At 32.7% G+C, this 15189-nt stretch overlaps 1 protein-coding gene across 1 annotated transcript; it reads left to right on the plus strand.

Moving 5' to 3' along the window:
• The first annotated feature begins 12637 nt into the window (after window positions 1-12637).
• On the plus strand, window positions 12638-14902 carry LOC133202625 (beta-1,3-galactosyltransferase 1-like). The gene has a single exon (XM_061338474.1). It carries the CDS (start codon window positions 12885-12887, stop codon window positions 13668-13670), a length of 786 nt encoding a protein of 261 aa, XP_061194458.1. The 5' UTR covers window positions 12638-12884; the 3' UTR covers window positions 13671-14902.
• The last annotated feature ends 287 nt before the right edge of the window (window positions 14903-15189 follow it).

A 15189-nucleotide genomic window follows, 5' to 3' on the forward strand; every position in this document is an offset into this window, starting at 1 on the left:
ATATATATATATATATATATATATATATATATATATATATATTGCATATTTTGCATTCGCATCGAATTTATTCGCATTAACTTTGGGAAAAGACGAAAATTTCAGTTCATCCAACTGAACAATTTAACAAAACTTTCACCAATCCCTTTTATAGCATTAAAACAGTTTCTAATGTAATAGAAACAATATCAAAGATTCCACTAGTTGAAAATTGCTTCTTTTATTCTTGGCCCCCTTTCATCTTCTCTTCTGATCTTATCTGCGTGAACTCTCGATTTCTTCCTCATATTTGAGTCCAGGTTTTTCTCCCCCAATGTTCACTCTGCTTATTTGTGTAACGATACTTGCCATTTCTACGTGTATTTTTATAAGTTTTTGAAAAACATTGTAGCTTGATGTCGAGTTTCTAAACGGTTTCCATGTACCAAGTGTATGTTTATGGTGTTTTAGATAAGATCACATTTCTACAATGGCTTTCAGATTGATATTAGCCTTTTATTACAGTACATGTACAGTAGTTTTGCTCTTTCTGCAGTTATCTATGGACGATTGTGTACATGCCTTTGGTTTTCCTCAGCACGAATTTGACATTTTAATATATTTGGTGCGCACTTGTCAAATCTATGTTTCATATGCAGCAGACTTCTGCAATTGGATGTCTGGCGTTTTTAAAGATTAAAAGAATAATCTTAAAAAGGAAGTAAAGTGATTTGATATTAAAACCTTCTGGCTGGAAATGACTGATAAGTTTCTTTAAAAACCTAGCATGTTTGTTTTACGACACGTTCTAAACATATAAGGACTCCAATAAAGTTATGTAATCCTTACGCATTTTATCTTCCTTGGCGACCTGACAGGGTTTAAACCTTGATGCTAATCGTTACGTAACAGTCACATCGATGAATTGTTTACAATGAATGTAATATGAAGATAACGAACAGTAATCAAGCTGGAAAGTCCATGGAAACAATACAAATTGTGAGCAGAGCAAACACGGACCTCTAAAAAAGCATCGGAGGTGAGATCAGATGCCATGGAGGAGTAAGCATTCCCTGTAGACCTGTACCTCGATCCCATTAGTCGCGTGCTCCTTTTCTGATTGAGTAAACGGAAAAATCTGTGGGCAATTAAGTGTGAAAATAATGGCCTTACAATATGTATGATAAATGCCAGTCAACATTTGACCTAACGATAGATTGCACTTGCTGACAAGATCATTGTATATACCATAGAATTTGCGAATTGTTGACTTCAAACGAGATGTTGATACCTTAAATTGTATCATCAACTTACTTGTCAATAGCCTGCCTCTTTTTCAAAATTGTTCGTACGTAGAACATGCTCTTGAGTATCGAATCAACTGGGAGACATACTCCAAATACAGGTGATTATGGTATATTGCTACATAAATAAAAGACGTTCACTATAGAAAAGCTGAAGTCACCTTTATCCTATGGGTTTAGTTGTGAGTTGTTAATTTGTCACAGCGTCTTTATCTAATAAAATTTTCAAATATGAAACAGATGTATCAGACTCTGTGGTGTTTTTTATTTCAATTTATTTTGAGTTCAATGGGATATATCTAAAAAAAACGTCGTCGATATATCTAAATGTCGAATTAAAGATGATTTTCATGTAGATGTTTTTGAATGAATTCTGCTTCATATGAATACAAAAACAGGTCTGTTAATAACAGGGCTGAATTAGAACCCATGAGAATTCCAACAGATTGTTGGAAGACCTAGTCGCCAAAACTGCTAAGATACTGTCAATAAGAAACTCAAGCATCATTTAATATCAACCTCTGAGTAGTTGTGTGTAGAATAATGAAAACATGTGACATGAACTTAGTTTTTTTTTCAACTAAAAATATTTACATTTGCTGTGTTTTTCTACTAAGCAAACTGTGAAATTGATTTGAAAGTCATTTTTGTGTATACTCACGCGTAGAAATATACACGGTGAAACTCGCGCTAAAGTGACGTCACAATGAGGCTACAGAGACGTTAATAAAAATTATAGGGCAGTAAGAAATTCAAATATTGAGTATATTATTGTTGCTTTTAAACTTGTAAAATGTAAATGTAAGGAATGTTTTTAAGTTTAGTGTGAATTTCTGGTGTGTAAATCACACAGACTTGCACGTAGGCATATTTTTAATGAAGCGCTAGCAGGCTTCATGAAATATGCCTACGTGACAAGTCTGTGTGATTAACACACCAATAACTCACACAAAATTAAAAAATTCCTTAAATGAATTACATTGAAATCTTATCCATTCAAACATTATACCAATTGGGGAACGATGCGCCGAATTTTTGATTATGAACTTACAGAAATGGCACTTTCAGCTGGATGGGTTCTGGGGTCTGCTTGCGGACGTGAACAAACATTTCAAAACAGTAATTATCAGCTTTATATATACACTACGCTACAACTCCCTTACTGGAGTAAACTTTGCTTTTATGTATGCGTCGCACAACTACGCAACATTGCCATTATGAATGCGTCCTAAATTTTCGAAACTTTGCTTTTTTGTACGCGTCTCACAACTACGTAACTTGAATAGTCCCAAAGGCCCTTTCAACATTCACATACACATACAATTTTTAATTATTAAACACTTAACACCGATGACGCTTTGCCACTTCATATAGTTTCAAGGCCAAATATCTTGCAGATATTTCATATTTGAAATATTTGAATAATATTTGATCACTTATTTATCTGAAAATGTTAATTCTTATCAGATACTTTTCTCTTAGTCGAATTTAAGGATCGGGTTCGCCCTTTTATCTCAGTTTCTCTAACTCAGAATGCTGGAAGCTCCGAAAAGACCTCGCAAGGAAACTGAAATTGTTTTTAAATCGATGCCTACGAACCATATTTAAGATCAGATGGCCAAAAGTAGTGTCTAACAACGACCTCAGAGAGATGTCAGGACAAGAAGACATTGTTGTGGAAATTGTAAGAAGGAAATGGAGATGGTTCGGCCATGTGCCCAGAAAAGACCAGCACAGCATCACCAGAGAAAGCATTTTCGGGACTGCCGATGGCAAGAGAAAAAGGGGCAGGCCAAAAACAACATGGCGAAGAACATCAGAGAACGAGCTGAAAGAGATAGGGTTGACGTGGAAGGCAATAGAAACAAAAGCAAAGGATAGGACTGGAAGGAGGGACTCTGTGGCTGCCTTATGTGCCACCTGGCATGAAGAGGCCTAACTCCTAACTAACTCACATTTCATTTCACCCTCTCTTTATTGATTTTCTCTTTCAATTTCTAATTTCAAAATTTCCTCTCTTGCTTATGTTCTTCTCTTTCTAATTTCTCTTGCTCAAATTTCATTTTTCTTGCTGTAATTGATAAAGAAAATCTGAACCTTTAGGCATACGTCCTGTTAGAAAATCTAAAACTACATGTACTACACTAACTGTGTTTCTGCAAAAGACTCTCCTTTTTTATACGTTCAACGACTGTTTTTGTTCAAAAGAATTAAAAAGATTTAATTCATATTTCTCTGCAACTTTGTTAAGCAGCACGTCATTTGAATTAAAAGAAAACATCAGAAACTTTTTTGGAAAAGAAGACAAACAAAAAATAAAAAGATAACATTACACCATAAATTCCCAGAGAGGGTGTAATAAATTACTCAGTTATGTTAAGCAAGAGGTTATCTCATTTTTATTGACTTTTTATGCAGAGTTTATGCATATCTGTACGATGCATATTGCCCATTCTCTTAAAATTTTTATTACCATTTTCCAGTACCAAAAAACTGACAATATGCCTGTTTAAAACCAACTTCTTATGACTATGGTTCACAAATGTGAAACACTGTTAGAGCAAAAAATGGTAAGGTCCTTTTTTATCATATATATTATAAAATATATTACAGAATTGTGCGTATTTAGACCGAATTGCTACTGAGCATGCAATAATATGGTTTTAATGTAAGCCAGCTAAAACTAAATGTCTTTGTCAAAAAAAAAAACAACAAAAAACAAAAACAAAAAACAAAACAAAACAAAACAAAACAAAAAAACAAGCAAACAAACTTTAGTAGTTGTCAACGAAAAATAAATCCGTGGGATGGATTGAATTGGCCAAAAATTGATTAGAGTAAAATTAAACTATGAATAGCCTATACATGTTATATTTTCATTACAAGATTTCATACCTTATTTAATCTTTCCTACAATGTATCATTTTCCAGTGATATATTAGACCTACATATATATAACACATGTAATCATGATGATAAAGGATTAAAAAAAAATAGAGGGATGTTTATATTTTATTTTACCAAAAAATGCAAATGTAACTGGGCTCCTCCTCAGTTAGAAAAATAATTCTTGATATGACTTTGATTTCATGAATATTTCTTCGATCATCACAAGATTAACCACAGCTCACCAACTCGATCCACGCAGGATTCTGATCCACGTCATTTTTGTTTTGAAATGCCATTTTTTAGAGATACATTATTCTTTGTTTATATTGCAGTTGATTTTAATAACTTAAAATATTTTGACACATATTTTGTTTCTCTGTTCGAAAGTAACTATGAATAGGATGGATACTGTGTGTGCTATAGATGGTTGTTATTGTTAAACGCCGAGTCGGCAATATTTCAGCCAGATTTCGGTGAAAATGAGATCAAATCGTTTTGCACTGTGTGCATTTTTTTCTTAAAACTGTTAAATATACATTCAGTGTATTCTGTCAATCAATTCGAAAATGATAATGAGTACAATTCAATTCCTTTATGATCTTCAAAATTATTGTTTAAAAAATTATTCTGATGTTACATACAAATACTCTGAAGTTGACCTTACAAGATGCTGGAATTTCTCATTAACAATATCTATGTAGTCTATGAATATCAGGTCTTCAAACAATCTGTTGGAATCCCAATGGAGAAGAATGACTCCTTTAATAGGCGACCTGTTTTCATATTCTTACGAAGCAAATTTATACGAAAACTTCTACACAGATGCTTTTTCAATAAAAATGAAACTCGTAAATATACTTACATTGTCATTGGTCATTTGCAAAATCTTTTGTTAAAAAACATTCTGATTGTACACACAAGTACTCTGGAGCTGATATTAAAAAGATGCTTGATTTTAATATTGAAATATCTATGTAGTTTTTGGAGAACAGATTTTCCAACAATCTGTTGGAATTCCCAAGGATACCAATTTCCGCCCCCTTATTAGCAGACCCATTTTTATACTCCCATGAAGCATAATATATTCACAAACTTCTAAATGAGAATAGAAAACACTTTCTGTGGCCTTCAACTCGACATTTAGAAATATCGGTATTATCAATTAACAATAGTTACTTCCATTCATATGTCGACTCGATATATCCCAGTGAGCTTGAAATAAAAGATACCACAGAGTCTGACACATCTGTTTCATATTTGGATAATTTATTAGAAAAAAAAACTCTAATGGTAACATAATAACAAAGCTTTATGATAAATGTGATGACTTCAATTTTTCAATCGTCATCTTCCCTTACTTATGTAGCAATATACTCTTATCACCTGCAAAAACCATGGGGGTTTTATCTCCCAGTTGATTCGATACGCAAGGGCATGCTCTACGTATGAACAATTTATAAAACGAGACAAGCTATTGACAAACAAGATGATGAAATAAGAATATCAACAGTCTAGTTAAAAGTCGTCATTTCGTAAGTTCTATGGTCGATACAATGACCTTGTCAGCAAATGCAACCTATCATTAAGTCAAATGCTGAATGACGTTTTTCATACTAATTGTTAGGCCATTATTTACACACTTAATTGTCAATGGATTTTTCCGTTTTTCTCGATCATTACAAGGAGCACATGGCGGGTATGACCGGTCGGGAGGAGATGCTTACTCCTCCATGGCACCTGCTCCCACCTTTGATGTTTTTGGGGGTCCGTGTTTGCTCTGCTCCCGATTTGTATTGTTGAAATAGACTTTGAGCTTCAATACTGTTGTTATCTCCATCATTCATTTCACACAAGAAAAAAGATCTTGCTTTGGCTTTCAATTCAATTTATTCTGTTTTATCCTAGACGTTTACTAAATAAACATTAGTTATTTTCATTCATGTGTCAGCTCGATATGTGAGGTTTATGTGAAATGTGTGAAGAAAAAGGATATATCACTGTTTTATGTGTTTAATTTGCATCTCTTAAACTGTTTTTTTGCACTACATATTCCTTCCAAATTAGAGAGAATTGCAAAAATTGTTCTTCTGTTCTGTATGTGGATCTTGTGAGGTATACAGCCAACTATGTATCTATGCGTAGGCTTTCCTCTGGCATTAGAGAACAACCCCAACCACCCATTCATTCAAATAAAGATACAAACCAAAAATCAAATTCATATATATATCAAACATTGCATTGTTTGTCAATATGCATATTACGTTTTTTTTTGTTATTGGACAACCTGTGAAGAAATGTTAGTCACACTAAAATTTATAGTTTGGCAAAACTTAAAAATTCTGTCAAAAAATTTGTCAGGGATTTTTAATTCTAATGTTGGCATATTGCACAAGATCAACAACAGAAATTCACACCTTTTGAACAAAAAATATCTAAGCCATAATCTAGGATCCCAAAACACATTCGACGACTAATACTTAAATAAAAGAATGTTCATTCTATCTGTATATCCATACCTTATTTAACATACGCCTGTAATGTACTGAGGATGTAGTTTTGCGATAGAATCTGTGACCAGACTGGTATGGAGTAGGCAACATATGTTCACTTTCATGCAAGAGTGGTCCAAAATAGTATTCAGCAATTAAATGTGTTTCCACCGAGACATTAGCAACATCCAATTATGTGTGTACCAAGACTTGGAGAACGCTCTATAGATGCCTGGATTGTGCACCACCAATGATTTAGACAGGTAGATCGAGCTGTACAATCATGGAAGAAATCCCTTGGTGGTCACTGACCTGTGACGTCACCCTTTGTTTGAATGAAAGATAATTTTTCGGGAATGTGAGTTTCTACCAATTTCCAATGAGAAAACTTTATATTACGTATAAGTTCTCCCTCCAATACCTCTATTGGTGTTTATCTTGTTAGAAATTAGAAAAATGTGGTAAAGCTGGGTATCGAGCCTCGTAACCTTTAGATCTGAGTCTGGTCGTTGAGCTACTCAGGCTCATAATGGTAATTAAAAAACTCCACAATATAAAACCAATATAATATCTCAAATATTATTTAGCTATATATCTAATACTAATTAAAACATATTTATTTCACAGTAAATACGCTCTACGTCTAACAAAATTTTGTTTACTTCTTATTAGGAAATTAGATTATTTATTCACACACAGAATATAAGTACAGTGTAACACGATGTATCCTGATCAAGATAAGATATATGTTTCATAGCAACTATCTTCCTTTAGCGTTGCTTATGTAGTTATTTCTGAAAATTACGAATCACAAAAGGATCGTACAAAAATAATTTTAAAAAATATGAATTTTATTAAATGGAAACGGAGGGTTATTGCTGCATGGCAGTGTTTGTTAACAGGTTAAATTTATAAGTACAACGGTATACATTTATGTACAAATGCAGCATGGAATTGTTTTTTAGGTAGCTCAACTTGCCAAATTGATAGTAGTGCATTTGGTCACATTTTATCTTATAAAGTTTACAGTAATTAATAATTTTCTTCTTAAGATCTTTCCTAATTTTGGGCATCCAAATATATTATATAGTTATGTAGTTAAACAAAAGTGCGTGTTTCTTCTTTTGCATTTGATTTTATAATGGTAAAATATTTTATTTAAATGATTATACATGTATGAACATGTTTTTCCAATTAAAAAAAAATGTATATTTCGTTTGCGTTATTCTGACAGCAACCGGTTTTAAATTTACAATGCATAGACGATATCCGGTTATGTATACATGGGAAATGATGCTAGCGGTTGACTTACCGGGTTGGTAGAAGGATTATACGTCTGTGCATATTATACAAGGTTTTTATTTTGTGAATTATAAAGAGGACGTAAAAATCTTTTTAATGCTAATTACATGTATATTAAAGAAAACGTATACAGAATTTCAAACAAGAAGGAATTTGACATGTTTCTACTATTAAGTGCATGTTCACTGCACTAAGTTTATTTGAAGATCATTAGAATTATAACCCTCGATATGTCGAACCCCCGGATATCTCGAAGTTCATCAACGGTCCAGTCAACTTCGAGATGACGAAGTTTAACTGTACTAGTATCCCTATAAACTCGAAATAAAAGACACAACAGAGTCTGACACATCTGTTTCACATTTGGATATTTTACTAGAGAAGGGCATAAATGGCAAACTAACAATTAAATTTTATGATAATCGTAATGACCTCGATTTTTCCATCGGCAACTTACATTATTTATGTAGCAATATATTAGTATACCATTATCACCTGCATATAGAGTTTATGTTTCCCATGTGCTTGCAAGAGCATGTTGTACGTACGAACAATTCCAAAGCATGGCAAGCTATTGATAAATAAGTTGATGATACAAGCATATCAACAGTCTAGCTTACAGTCAAAATTTCGCAAATTCTATGGTCGATACAATGACCTTGTTAGCAAATACAATCTACTGTTAGGTTCAATTTTGGCCTTTATTTTCACAATGAATTGTCTACGGAGTTTTCTGTTTACCCGATCATGAGACGTGTGTGACGGGTCGACATGGGATGCTTATTCCTCCATGACACTGATTCCACCTCTGATATTTTTAGAGGTCCATGTTTGCTCTGCTCTCAATTTGTATTGTTCCCCAGGACTCTTGAGCTTGATTACTGCTCGTTAACTTTATATTTTAAAGTAGAAATTTTCGTATTAGCTTATTTATTCACAGCAGTTTTTAATTTTTCTTTATAAACTTTCAAAAGGAATACCATGCAGTGACAATACTCACTTTGCTTCCACGCTCTTCTATGGACAAATGCACATAGGAAAGATTTTTTTTCTTATTTTTATGAATGTAATCATACCAAACGCAAAGCAAGGGATAAAATAGAAATTTAATCGTTTATAGTGCGATTTTCATGCATTTTTATGAAATCGTTACGCTTCATTTAAAATTGCATTCATTAATCGGTTTGGACATTTCAATAGCTTACATTTAACAAGGAAACATATTCATTCATCAAATTAATAATCAAAATTAGTACCGAGTTGTTAGTTAATAACAAATTCTGAAGTACCGGTAGTTATTTTTCTTGAGATAAAATTCTTTTGAAAGTGGAAAATATTTTTTTGATATTAGTATATAATAAAAAAAAATCCGCACGGGCTATTAAAATACTGTAATAGTCATTACTAGATTAGATAAAAGGGGGGGGGGTTAGATTTTATTTGTACATTGTTACAGTATCAGAATTGGTCATGAATCATGCCATTGTTTATCATTGTTTATTGATTATATCATTGTGTTGGTCCCAAATGTTTTTATCTATTATATGCTTATGTCTTTAAGTACTTTTTACCTGACAAAGTTATCTTTTAAATTGTTTTTGTTATGCTTAAAGAATCTATTGTCAATTAATATAAGAATGTACTTACAGGAATTTCAGTGATGTTATCAGTTAATCCATACAGTAATTATTGTGACATGACATCTACAGTAAGTGCATGTAGGCCACCATTGTATGACATCATCAAATAGTTCACTTGGCGCAATAATTTGAATTTGCATTAATGTAAAGCAAGTACAAGTAGTCACTGGTTAAAGTATAGATTTGATAACTTAAACTATTCATACAATGTCTGTAGATTTGATTCCTCTTTTTATTGTTGTTGTCGTTTGGCACTATTTGTTTTTGCTCAAGAATATTACCCAGTCACTGATGTCTACTATACTAGTTCCACCACAAGAGATAGTGCATTGTTCCTAATTATTGAATTCTTGATTTATTGAGTAAGTAATGTATTCATTTATTGTACATAGAAAGTATACACTTAATAGCATAATTTGGTAACAGGTAATTGTTCCTAGTTGTTAAAATCATAATAATTTATGCCTGTCAGGAATTGTCAGGAAAATGAAGCATTTTGATTGTTTAGTTTCTGGATGCTAATGCTATATAAGAAAGTGAGCTCCTCAGTTTTGTCAGATAGCTCCACTGGGCACTTGCTTATTTGAAAACCTTATTAGGTATGATGAATTCGGCAAATCAAGATCATAATTTTTATAAAGACAAGTTCTAATTATTAGTCATTATAAACTTTCAATGTTTTTATAACTTGGCAACCTGGAATCCTTACATTTTATAAATTCCTGACAACTAAATTCCTGACACCCATCATTCCTGACACCCAGAATTCCTGACAACAGAATTCCTGACACCCACATTTCCTGACAATATAATTCCTGACAAGTTAATTACTGACAATCTCTTATTATGTAAATTATTGTTAATCTGCTCATATTTACTTCTGATACAGAACTCTTTGTTGTAAGAGTTGTTCCCCTATAATTTCCATTTTGGCTAAAGATACATACAACTTTATACTAAGCTATCTCCCACCACTCATGAGACCCTAACAAAATGTTATGTGTGTTGATAAGGGGACAAACACAGTTTTGTGCGTCAACTGTTGACTTGTCTATAAGTTTGTGATGAGATTTAATAAACAGTTGTAAAGTACATATGGAGTTCTTGTGTAAAACATCTACAGTGGAAGTAAAGATATATTTAGGCCAGCCTGTTACAATACCTATGATTGATCCATTAAAAGGAAAAATTCCTTCTCCCTTTTTTATACTTACTATTCAATTTGAAACATTCAGAACAAAATAAGGATTATCTGAGTGCCTGTATTACAAAACTATATTTAACAAAAGAGAGCATGGTCAGTCGAAGACTATTTTTCCTTCAAACGTTTGTTCCCGCAAATACAGTCTGTCAGTGGGCGTATTTTGACTGACATATTTCATACAAATTTTCAGGCCATTGTTTTATGCTAAATTTGAATACAGATTAGTCCGTATACCTGATCAATACATAGAGCTAATGGTGGGTATGACCTGTTGACGGGGAATGCTTACTCCTTCCAGGCACCTGATCCGACCTCTGGAATTTCCAGGGATCCGTGTTTCATGACCTTTTTACGTTTTTGTATTATCTACAGGTTTTTTTTATATTGATCACTGCTCGTTATTTTCAACTTTTTCATATACAGATTGATAGATCAACTATTCTCCGTTTCTGAATATGTTTTCTGTTTTCTGAATATGTTCCAACTGGATTTTCTCTTACTGCTTTTGAGCCTTGAAATGCATTTGTAACTTCTCGGTTAGACTGTATTTTTTTTTAAAATAAATCAAAAAGCATACCTCAAGGTTCTCATTCTCTATCAAGAGCATACTTTTCTGTCTATGTACAGTGCTTGATATTCCATTGGTTCCAATAAAGTTTGAAGTATGAACAATAAACATTCACAGGAAGTGAATAATACGTAGCTTGTTGGAGATTTGAGTGATATTCTCCACATACTTTCCCATGCATTTAACTAGGACCGGAGAAAGACAATATGTCATTTCTAACTTTTTTCCAGTTAATAGAGATATTTCCATAAAGGTGAGTTCGCACTATAGAAAACAATCCCTCTGGTTTATATAGTGGTAATCTTTAATAATTTTGATAACAAAATCTTATTTATCCTGTACTACGATTGCATGATTTCTGAGGAACACCACAATGTGAAAAAAAAAATAATTTGGACCAGGAGAGTCGTACTGACTTGTTGTTATGGAAGTCAGCTATGTTCATTCATGAGTGCCTCCAACATTAATACTTTTTCATTGTCACGATTTTTTCTTTGTCCGTATGCTGTAAACTTAAAGCACGTCAATTAACAAGACTTAGTCAATGACTAAGTTATAATATATCTTAAATTGAATCCTGCATAAAAATAGCATATGGGGATGAAAGGTACCAATTTAACATGAAATATAAAATTCTGTAACAACGATAGAATTCAGATTAATGATTTTAGAGAAAGCTCCTCTTGAGTAGATCCTTTGAATAATATATTCCCAGAAGCTGAAAAGGGTGTAATCAAGTTAAGTGTTTTTTTTTTCTTTAACCTATGTTTTAAAGTGTTATGATCTTTAACAAGATTATATTGTCAGTTCGTATAAATTTCTCAACTTGCATACTCGAACAAATACTTCGATTAACATATACTTATTACATTTTTAGTTTTGTATGCAGTTCAAAGGCTACAATAGTTCTTGGATTTGATAATAATTACGATTAATGAGGATGTAATATATGAATATACCACTAATGCCTGCATTGCATTTACCTAATAAAAACGATATAACTGAAAAATTAAAAGAGAAGGAAGTATGTTTATTTTGATTTCCTGCTAGAATACTTTGAAACACGCATGGAAGAACTTTATTTATTATGAGAAGGAAAAATTCCAAAAAAAAAAATTATTTGACAAAGAAATAGAGTGTAATTTAGAGCATCGGTCGTATATGTTTTATTTTTGTTTTTATAGTAAGAGTTTTTTTCTTTATTAAAGACATATGAGCATTATTTTTTATTTTATATTCTAACAGATGATATACCGAAGGGGAAAAGCTACTTGCTGCCAAAAAATAACAAAAGGAAGGATTCTTATTTTTATTTTTATTGCAGTATCATTACAGTTTACTTTTATAATCCACGACGAAATCTATTATTTCAAATTAAATGAACTTTCCGTTTCCGAAAAAGAGACCAATGGGTTTTTGCCTCATCATCCAATAACGTGCCCTGATAATGGAACATCAGTTTTCCTATTAATAATTGTACCATGTGATTTTTCAAGCCTTTACCGCCGGATGGCCATTCGCAATTCTTGGGGGATGATTGCAAAATTGGACGATTCTGTCAAAATTTTGTTTCTCCTTGGAAAGAAAGATGAGGAGAAGCCAAATATCAAAAGGCTCGTAGAAAATGAAAGATTTCTATTTCATGATATAATTGTATTGGATATTGCAGAGTCATATCATTCTCTAACAAACAAATCCATAGCCGTTCTTCAGTGGGCTACTTCTCATTGTTTTCGTGCAAAATATCTCTTAAAAATAGATGATGATATGTTTCTTAACATAAAGGTATTATTAAAATACCTTAAATTGGAAAATCCAGAAAATTCCATAACTGGCTGCGCAGACACAAACAAAATACCTGTTCGAAATCCTTCCAAAAAGTGGTATGTTTCACAACACAAGTACAACAAAGAAAAGTTTCCTCCATATGTTTCTGGAACAGCTTACGTCATTTGCGGTGAAATAATACCAAAATTATTGAAGGCTTCACAGACTGTGCCGTTCTTAGATATTGAAGACGTCTTTATTACTGGTTTATGCCGTGAATTCATCAAAGCTAAGGTTATAAAACACAAAGGATTTACTTGTCGATACAGAGAACCCGGCCCATGTGGATTGAATTATATTGACGCAGTCACGGGACATCATTTTGATCCGAGTGAAATGGTCCGCATGTGGAAAGAGCTCAATCAAAGACAAAGCTGTCGTCTCGTAGACTCAGAAGGGTTGTCAGGTTGTGCTAGAAGGTTAAAGAAATGGATATTACGCACTTTAGAAATAAAAATAAAAATATAGATTTTAGTTTGCTAACTGATGTAGTATACAGTGGACGTTTTAAACATTTATTAATTGCACATCAAATAATTTTAGAGTGATCTTATCTTTCCTGAATATCTATGATTTTTTCCCGGCGTTGCTGTGGGTGTCCCACTTTATCTGTTACATGGACCAGTGATGCATCTGGAGATGAATGCTTCTGATTCGAATATAGCATTGACCGTATTTCGTGGCTAGTGACCAGAGAGAATGTTTTTAAACAAGCCTTTTTTTGTAATTTTGTGCCTTATTAGGTGCAACATTTGAATAGATGATCCATCTATAGATGCAGCATACATGTAACTTTCGATGCCCTTTTTTTAAGACACAATGATTAATTTAACTACAGTGAAACCTATCTTATCCGACATGCTGCAGGAAATAAAATCAATGTCGGATTAGGCAGTGTGTCGGATTATCCAGTGTTGAATATTTCTAAGCATTATCATTAGTGTCAGATGACTTCATACCAAAAAATCATTTTTCAATAGGTTTAGAGTACACGTATATTTAATTGTCAAAGTGTTTGCATAGTTGTGTTTTTCTTTATTGTAAAATATACCTGATTAACATTTCTTTGAGAAACAGCGTTTGTAATATAGCATTAGTAACTCTGTAGTAATATACGATGATTTTTTCAAGGACAAAACAGATGGAACTGCCGATCGCTTTGCGATGTTTGCAATTTAATTTTTACTTATTGAGAGTACAGTAGATAAAAGTCAATATTTTGTCTACCTTCTCTACACAGTGGTTTTATTTCTTTTTTCAACAGATTTTCGCCAATGTTTATTTCTCAACATAAACTGTGCTATTAATACCGTCACGCGACTTTTTATACAAACGGGACGTAATTCTAAAACTTTGTGACTGTGATTGAATTTTAATCAAACAGACGTAAACTTTTAAAATTTAATGGAAAACTTGAAGCGGTATTTTTTGCTTCCAGCAAATCTTTTATGTGCATAGCCTCGCTTTATTCAGTGTATATTAACCGGAAATGAAACGTTTTCCATTAGATAAGATGCTACCTTCAAATTGTGTACATGTTACACAGTATAGTTCTTTGTACTCATTTTTTTAATTTTCATTACATGGCTTTACGAAAAACTCTGACTGCATATTTGATTATAATTTCAAACTAAAAGTCTTATTTATTCTGTAAGGTAAAGGCGATCTAAATAACATGTACTATTTTTATTTTCTGTCGCGTGGATGCTGTTTTGTCAATGCGAGAATAAAAATGATAACTACAAAAAAAATGATTGCTTAATCTTTATTTCAAAAACTGTTCATTTAATGCTTAGAAAAACACTTTCAAACTCGTACGTATAATTAACTACTCTCCAAGAAGACCAATCTTGTGACCAAACGGGACATTGATGTTACCTGGCCGGTGTAAAGACGAATAATGACCTCCATCGAATAATGACCGGAGGGGGGTCATTTTTCAACGACAAAAATTGACCCCCCAGCCGTAAAATAAATTCATTTTGTA

Source organism: Saccostrea echinata, unplaced genomic scaffold (assembly GCF_033153115.1).
Source record: "Saccostrea echinata isolate AGI-Se365-2 ecotype Australia unplaced genomic scaffold, CSIRO_AGI_Sech_v1 ptg000047l, whole genome shotgun sequence".
Lineage (NCBI taxonomy): Eukaryota > Metazoa > Mollusca > Bivalvia > Ostreida > Ostreidae > Saccostrea > Saccostrea echinata.

Bases quoted from the DNA above. Each gene is read 5' to 3' on its own strand.
- LOC133202625 (XM_061338474.1), top strand. From the start codon at position 12,885: ATGGCCATTCGCAATTCTTGGGGGATGATTGCAAAATTGGACGATTCT.